At 44.7% G+C, this 8,858-nt stretch overlaps 1 protein-coding gene across 1 annotated transcript in view; it reads left to right on the top strand.

The window, feature by feature from the left end:
* The first annotated feature begins 4,657 nt into the window (after window positions 1-4,657).
* Hgsnat (heparan-alpha-glucosaminide N-acetyltransferase) overlaps window positions 4,658-8,858 on the top strand; it is a 66,374-nt gene continuing 62,173 nt past the window's right edge. Inside the window, exon 1 of the mRNA XM_074054571.1 lies at window positions 4,658-5,106. Coding sequence (XP_073910672.1) covers window positions 4,872-5,106 — 235 coding nt within the window. The 5' untranslated portion in view covers window positions 4,658-4,871. The remainder of the gene's footprint in view (window positions 5,107-8,858) is intronic.

The raw sequence follows: 8,858 nt of genomic DNA, 5'->3' as shown, positions 1-8,858 counted from the left end.
CAGCCACACAAAATCCCCACTTTTGGGTTGCTGCCTCCAGCAGAATGGGGATACCAACAGGTGGGGAAGAAGAAGAATGCTAGGTGCCAGAACCAAATAGGCCTTCTCCAACGTAGAATAAGGCATACCTGGATCAACGCTGGGCTCAGTCTCAACTCATAGGGAGGGAGCAGAAATCACCCCCAGAGCCAGAATTTCTGTGAGGCTAAAGTTGGCTAGGAGCTGTTGGTCCAATACTGTGACAGGAAAATCCCTCAGGAAGACAGGAACACAGAGAGAGAGAGAGACTGGGGGAGTGGCACAGGGAAGTCTGCTTTTGGCTAGTCCTCAGCAGGGGGTTTTCCCCAGCAGGAGTATCCAACAGGGTGCCAGAGGCTCACAGTCACACCTTAGGCAAACTCCTGCTTGTTTGGCATTCAATTGTACTGACTTTGATCCAGGAGAGGTGTCCCTTTGTGGTCGCCCAAAATGTTTTGGACTGGTGCTGAGAGTTCTTGTCTTCATGGGCCAATGAATTGTCTTGTGAGGCAGAGAATTAACTCATGAGACAACTAAGTCAGCACAAAAAGTAGGATTTATTAGAGAAAAAGGAAAAGCTGCCCCTAGTGATGGACAGGGAGCCTGGAAAATCAGTAGCTCCCTGTTGTTTACATAGAGGGTTTTAAAAATTTGGTCCTTTGTGTGGGGAGGGGAGTCAGGAGTCAGGGGTGGAGTGGTCTTTTAACATATCTCTGCAGGAGCATATACACCGTCCTGCAAAAGGCCTTGTGGCATTTTTGAGGCATCTCCATGGGCGGTGACTTGTGAAGCCACATGTCCCTTTACAGGATGTAGGGCTCACAGTGCTCTCATGGAGATGAGACACTGGCTCATTTTGTCTTCTGAACCCCCAGGCCCAACAGTTCCAATTTCTCCACATCCCCAGCAAAACTTGTGATGTTTTATCTTTGATAATAGCTATCCTAATGGGTGTGAGGTGATAGCTCATTGTGGTTTTGCTTTATACTTCCTTGGTCAACAGTGATGTTGAGCATCTTTTCATGTGTAGTTATATATCTTCTCAGCAGAAATGTCTGTTGAAGTTTTTTGCCTACTTAAAAATTGATTGTTGTTGAATTATAGGAGTTTTTAGATACACTGTGTATCAATTTCTTGCCGATGTGATTTGCAAATATTTCCTTCAAGGGTTAGCTTTCCACTGTTGACAATGCATTTTGATGCACAAATGATTTTAACATTTTTGCGGTACTAGGGATTGAAGGCCAGTGCCTCACATATTTGGCAAGTGCTCTACTACTTGAGATACAACCCCAACCCTAAAGTTTTAATGTTGATGAAGTCTAATTTATGGTTTGTTGTCTGAGCTTTGGGTATCATATAAGAAATCATATAATGCCAGGCATTAGCCCTGAAGTTTTCTTATTTATTTATTCTAAGATTTTTACAGTTTTAGTTGTGTAGGTGAGTCTTGGATACATTTGAGTGAATTTTTATATGCTGTGTAAAATGGGGTACAGCTTCATTTTTAATTAATTAATTAATTTGCAGTAATTTGAACTCAGGGCCTTTTGCTTGCTAGATAGGCACTTTATCACTTGAGCTATTCTGCCAGCCCCAGCTTCATTTTTAAAAGTGGATACTCAGTTTTTCCAATACCACCTTTTTTTTTTTTTTAAATATTATCCTTTTGTAATTGTTAGATGGAAAAGGGAAATCCTATCTATGTGGGTTATTTTACTATTTAGATGAGGTTTATTTCTGTGCTCTGTATTTTATTCCATTGGTCTACATCTGCCCCAGGACTCACTGTGCTTTTGATTTGCATTTTCTTGTGACTAATAGTGTTGAGCATCTTTTCATGTGTTTGTTGACTCTGTGTATCTTCCTGGGAGAAAAGTTTCTTTAGATACTTTGCCATTTTTTTTCTGCTTTTAATTTTTAAAAAATGTGTTTCATTATGAAATTTTCATACAGGCATACAATGAACTTTCATCAAATTCTTCCCCTCCCCTTCATTCTCCGCCCCCCACTGCTTGAGGGTTCCTCCACAAAAAAAAATCTCCCTTTTAAACTCATGTCATTTTTTTTTTTAAATCTAGATTCTGCACCTGAGAGAAAACAAGCAGTATTTATTTTTCAAAGACTGGTGAATATGCTTAACATGATGATCTCCAGTTCCATCCACTTTCCTGCAAATGATATGATTGCATTATTATTTTTGGTTGAATGATACTCGACAGTGCATATATACCACATTTTCTTTATCCATTCATCTGTTGATGGACACTGAAGCTGATTGCCAATGTGAATAATGATTACCTTTTCCCTGCATCCTCCCCAGAATTTGTTGATGCTTGTTTCCTAGGTGATAACCACACTGAACTGGAGTGAGACCGGAGTCTCAGGACACATTGATTTGCATTTAAATGATGGCTAAGGACTTGTCACTTTTCATGTGCTAATTGGCCATTTGCACTTCTTTGAAAACTATTACATTCATTTGCCCATTTATTGATTGGATTATTTGGTCTTTTGCTGTTTAATTTTTAAATCTCTTTATATATTCTGGATATTCTCCAATGAATAGATAACACAGATTTTCTGCCATTCTGTAGGCTGTCCTTTTATTCTGATAATTGTTTCCTTTGTTGTATAGAAGCTTTTTACTTTGATGCAATCCCATTTGCCAATTCTTGCTTTTATTTCCTGAACTATTGGAGTCCTATTCAGAAAGTCATTGCTTATACCAATATAAGTGTTTTCCCTATGATTTCTTCTAGTAGAATCAAAGTTTCAGGTCTATTATTACATCATTTGAACCATGTGGAATTGAGTTTTATACAAAATAACAGATAGGGATCTAGTTTCATTTTTTACATGTGAATATCCAGTTTCCTTCCACCATTTGTTGAAGAGGCTGTCTTTCCCCCAATGTTGTTTTTGCCACCTTTGTTAAGAATCAGATGACTCTAGCTGCCTGAGCTTATTGCAGTTTCTACTGTTCAATTACATTGGTGTATGTATCTATTTTTGTGCCAATACCATGCTGTTTTTGTTACTATAGCTCTGTAGTATAATTTGAAGCCAGGTATTGTGATACCTCTGGCGTTGTTCTTTTTGCTTAGGATTGCTTTGGCTTTTTAGGGTTCTTTTGTGCTTCCATATGAACGTTAGGATTTTTGTTTTTTTCTGCTAAGAATGTAATTGAGAGTTTGATGGGGATGTGTTGAACTGTAGATTACTTTTAGTAATATAGCAATTTTCACAACATGAATTCTGTGGATCCATGGACATTGGAGGTCTTTCCAACTGCTGGTGTCTTCAATTTCTTTCTTCATTTCTTCATTTGTTTTTCTTGGTGGTGCTGGTGTTTGAACTCAAATTTGTATTTGCTAGGCACTCACTCTACCACCTGAACTAAGGCCTCAGCCCTTTTGCGTTATTTATTTTTTTCAGATACAGTTTCCAGTTTTCCCTGGACCATGAGCCTTCCTATTTATACCTCCTGCATAGCTGGAATGATAGGTGCCACACCATCATGCTCAGCTTGTTGCCTCAGATGGGGTCTTGCTAACCTTTTACTGATCACCTCCTGACTATCTGGGAATATAGTTGTGGACCTCTGCACCTGACCTTCTCTGATTTTTTAATGTAGGCTTCTATAGTGAAGGGCGGGCTGCGTGAGGCCCATGTATTTATTCCCAAAGGTGTCAATTAGCCAGGGGGAAAAACGCCCCTTCTTCCCAAGAAACATCTATTCCCGCCAGAACGACACCTATCCTTTGACATCCATCCATGCCAAAATCTCCACCTTCAGGCAATAAAAAAGCTATAAAACCCGACTTCCAACCTGACTCAGGGGACCACCGGTTTCCGGTCCCGCTGCATGACCCCATGTGGCCTTTCCTTTCTCTCCTCTGAAAATAAAACTTTTCTGATCTTTGCTGCTCTAGTCCGCCTTTGATTTCCAAGCGGAACAAGGATCCTCACCACCGCAAAATTCCAGTGTATGGATAGCTACAAACTTCCATTTTAGAACTCTCTTTCTCCTGCCCTGGCTAACATCCCTCCGGAATGTCAGGCCTCCTAGAAGCCTTTTCAGGCTAGTTTAGGTGCTTCTGTCAAATGCTGCCTTAGCATCTTGTCCTTCTCCTAACAGAGCACGATCACTCTGTTGTAACTTTAAAAATTACCATATAATTCAGACACACAAATCATAGTATTGTTTTGCCTCTTTTATCTTACACAGCTATTCTGCAACCTGAATTTTCCCCTTATTTCTAAGATTCATTCATGTGGTAGTCTAGATCATTTCCACTGCTGTATGGTGTATTGCAATCTGTTTGTTTTCCCACTGATTCATTGAGCTTGTTTACAAGGTTTTGCAATTACAAACAACTGTGCTACCAGCACTATTGTACTTGTCTGCTTTTAAGTGTAAAGTTTCTCCAGTTATACAGCCAAGAGTCTCCTTCCCTCCTACTCTGGCTTTTTAAACTTTATCAGAGATGGCAACAGGTTTTCAAAGAATGCTTTTAAGGCATTTTGGCAAGTAGCGCCTCTGGGGTGGGGGACTGCACAGTCTTTTTTACTAAGACATTTTCTACAACAGAGGACTCTAACACCTATTTGATGAATGACTGGGAGGTGGTGATGGACTGAGGAGCAAAGGTTTCTCTTCTGGGTGCCTCTCGCCCTACAAAACACATAGAACTTTGGCGTTAGGGCCGAGCGCCTGCTGCGCCCTGCCAATCCCCGCCCCTCTCGGCTGGCGGCGCTTTTTCCCGGCGGGACGGGTGGCCGCCGGCCGCAGCGCCCTCCACCTGGCTTTCCCGCCCCCCGCGGGTGACTCATGGGGAGGCCGTGACTTTATGGAGGGGGAGGCTACCACGAGCGCGGGGCCGTCAGCCAAAACCTCACGGCGCGGGGCGGAGGAGCGCTGCGGCCGGCGAGCGGCGGCTGAGCAGGCTTTGCCCGGGCGTCCGCGGCCGGCGGCGGGAGGCATGAGTGCATCGCGGGGCGCAGGCCGGGCGCTGGCCGCGCTGCTGCTGGCGGCGTCCGCGCTGAGCGCCGTGTTGCTGGCCCCTGGCGGCTCTCAGGAGCCCGGTGAGTGCGCTGGGGCGCGGGCCCGCGGAAGGGGTGGCACCCAGACGCGTCCACGAGGACCCGGAAGGCCCAGGAAGTCCCAGGCTGGCTGCGGCCTGGCCTTGTTTGGGTTTTTGCTGAGGAATCGAATGGCTTTGGGACCCTTGTTATTCACAGTTGCTAAGTGAGAAGAATCTAGTCCGTGTAGAGGAGGGCCTCCGCGGAGGCGAGCGCTCCCCAGAGGGCTGCGGTCCTGTGGGGTGGGGGAGGGGGATGGGCGTTGGCTTCCCCTGGCCGGCCCGCTGGGGACCTGCCTCGGCCTCCTGCAGACCAGAGGCCCAGGTCCTGCTTTGCCCGCGAGCCCCCACGTGGCCCGGGTGTGCATCTGGGGAGGCACCGGGAAGCGGCTTACGGGGTCAGGGCCCCTCACCAGCGCCTCCCCGCAGGCTGTTTGGCAGTTGAAGTGGGATGGATCAAGTGCGCGCTAGGCCCTTGGCCAGTGTGTGGGGAGGGTATGACTATCACCTAGCAAGGTGTCTCCTAGGTCCCCATGGCCTAGGAGAGTGCCCGCCTCTTTCTCCTTCCGCCTCCCCTTTTTGTAGCAGGGGTGGGGGGGAAGGGGTGGGGGGGGTGGGGGGGTGTTCGGGTGTGTGTGTGTGAAGTTCAAACTGCCTGTTCTCCCCAATCTAAGAAGAAGAAGACAATGATTTTTTTTTTTAAGTTTTTTTAGACAGCATCTCACTATGTAGTTCAGCTCCTCCCTCCCAGCCTCCTGAGAGCAGGGATTACATAAAGAATTCATTTTTTTAAAAAATATTTTTTGTTTGTTGTCTTAGTTCATTCCCTCAGTTTTGTTTTGTTTTGTTTTTGATTAGGACATATTTGTTGTCCAGGGGGGATTCATTGTGACAATTTCAAATAGGCTTATATTGTACATTGGTTAGCTCACCCCTACCATCTCTCCACCTCCCCACTGTTGGAATTGATAACCCTCTGGTGCTGAAAATAGACACAGAAGAGACAGAAAATCTTGCCAAGGCCATTTTCTCTTGATCAAGAGGGGCAAGCATGTGCTCACTCCACCTCACCAAACAGGCAAGCACAAAATGACTGACAGTGGCTCCTCCTTACATCCCTGATGCAGTTGTACCTGCCACTCATCTGGTATTTGTGCAGGTCAAAGGTTCACAGTCTTTCCTGATTGGCTAAAAGGCTTGGGGGATGGGTTAGGGCATGCAGTTTGGTGGGCAATGGAGTTGTACAGGAACCTGGAAGAAGCAAGGACCCTTTAAACATGCAAGTTACCTAAGAAGGTGACCTGAGGAATTTTTAAGTAATCTAAGAGGGTAGCAAATACTTTGATAGCAAAGGTCATTTTTCTTACAATTTCCCCTCTTTTAATTTAAATTCTTTCCTTCAAACTCATTTAGGAGCTGATGGTTCTCATGTCCCTGCGTTTCTAATGGAAACAAGTTATTTTGGTAGGGCGGGGTGATTGTTAGTGAATGTTGTCTCAATTAACCGCTGTATTAGTCCTCAGACACAAGGAATTATACAGCATCCTGCTAAAATTAAAACTCTAGCCACTATGATCAAGGAGGTTGAGATTGAGGTCATCCAGCCCTTCCATCTCCCAACCCAATTTCCATTAAGTCAGTGAAGGTATCATTTATATCTGAGTTTTCAGCTAGCTTGTTAGATAGGGACGTTAATCCCTGTAGGGCCTTAGTAATAGTTCCATCAAGTTCTGTATTATTTGGTATGCAAACCCCTCCCTTTTTGGGCAACATCATGTCTAATGCTAGCCTGTTCTCCCAAGCCATCTGGCTAGTTGGTTCTAGTTGCTCTGCTATTCCTTTGATGGCATCTCTGGTACAGTTAGCAAACTTTTGTTGGTTATAATAACTATAATTAATCCAATTGACATTTTTATTTATGGTGGGCCACCAGAAGAATACTGATGCAAATCCTGCTTCAGTTTGGTTTCTGGCTTTAAATTCGTTTGGCACCCTCTAGGAATCCCAATGGCATCAATGTAAGCATGGGGACCAAAGGAGCCTCTGAGGTTGGCTGCAGTGTCTATGCCTATGTCTCTCCTTTTCCTAGGTGTTGGGCATGGGCTGGGGATCTAAATGCTAGGGTGAAAGTGATTGCCAACTGCACCAAAGCACAGGTGTCTTTCCAGTTACCTGGGAGAATCTCAAGTAAAGGTCCCCCACAGTACCACAGACATCGGCTCTGCCCACCAAGAGTGTGGACTGGTTTGTGAGGCTGTTGAAGGACTGGTTTTCACTGCATCCCATCAGGTTTCCCACATTTGTCAGTCATTCCCCCTGTCTGGTGAGACAGGAGGTATAGTTGATGTCTAGGGTGGGTGGTCTAATAGTCCTTGGGGGCTGACCTGCAGGACCTCTGACCTCTGGGAACAGTAGTGATAGCATCCAGCAGGATTCATTGCCCCAAGCTTTGGCATCCTAAAACAGAGCCAACATGCAATACAATCCACCTGGATCTGGGGACCATCCTAATGGAAACGGGACCACCTGAGACTTTGGCCTCCCAGTAGTACAAACTTAGCAATTTCTCTCATTTAATGTGTGGACAGCATTTTATCCATTTATCCAAGCATTTGTATTCCTGTACCCAATTTCAATAGCCATAGTTTGTCTTAGGTCCTTGACTTCTACTACAGCTACCTGAGTTCGATTGTTGTACAAAAATGTAGGTAACATTGGAGTGGAGGTAGAACTGGGTGTCACCTAAGAGGGGTTGGGAGCTAGATGGAGCTTAAAGGTACCTAACAGGTCTGTCCCTGAGACATCTGTCTCAATCCATATCTACAAAATATAGATGGTTCTGTGTCATACTTCAAGGGTTTTCTGTGACTAATCTAAGTGGATTACATTGTTTATCTTTAGTAGAAGAGGAATATGTCTGAAACAGCTGTAATTTTGACTGTAGTCTGTTAAAAGACTGTTGATTGTTCTAGATGGTAAAAATTGGAGTCTTTCCAGTGCCCTGGGGTCTGGTCCAGCCCTTAGGATTGTCATAAAAGGGAGAAGTGTATCCTTTATACCAGTGTTTCACCCCACATCCATCCACTCTGGACAGATACCAGGCTTCCTTGTGGTTCCCCGGATGGGGCAAATATAAAAGGAGTATCCTTGGATCTGGAGTTGGGACATAAGGCCTCCATAAGGAAGGATCTGGTATGCATAAAATTCAACAGTTAAGGGAAAAGTACTCTGAGTTACATTAATAATAAGCATGCCATTTCCCAAATGAATGAGAAAGAATATTTTAACTATAGTCTTTTTAAAGTCACTTTGGTGTTGCCTGGATGTGAGAGCATGGTCCATTGTTCCTTCTGGTCAGGTGAGGGCACCGTCTTTACCTGTGTGTAATGAGTGTATCCCCGCTCTGTGGTCTGGACTGCTGTCTCCATGGTCAGCAGGACCAGGAAGGGTCCGTTCTAAGCTGGCTCAAGCTTATTTTTTTCCAGGTCTTGATTAGCACATAATCGCCAGGCTGGTGTGGGTGAACAGGAAAGTCAAGTGGAGGAGCCCGTGCTAACAATCCTTTTTTCCTAAGACAAAGTAAAGTAGAGGGCAATACAAGTATATAATTTTTGAGGAAATAGTCTTTGGTTTCAAAGTAAGTTACATCAGTAACAGAGCTAAGGTAAGAAAGCCCATAAGGCATTTCATAGGGGGAGAGGCCAATGTCCTTCCGAGGGGCTGTCCTAATTCTGAGTAGCACTACGGGAAGACATT

This window comes from Castor canadensis, chromosome 14, assembly GCF_047511655.1.
Source record: "Castor canadensis chromosome 14, mCasCan1.hap1v2, whole genome shotgun sequence".
Classification (NCBI taxonomy): Eukaryota; Metazoa; Chordata; class Mammalia; order Rodentia; family Castoridae; genus Castor; species Castor canadensis.
Note: the sequence above shows the minus strand (reverse complement) of the source record. Positions and strands in the feature narration are given on the sequence as shown.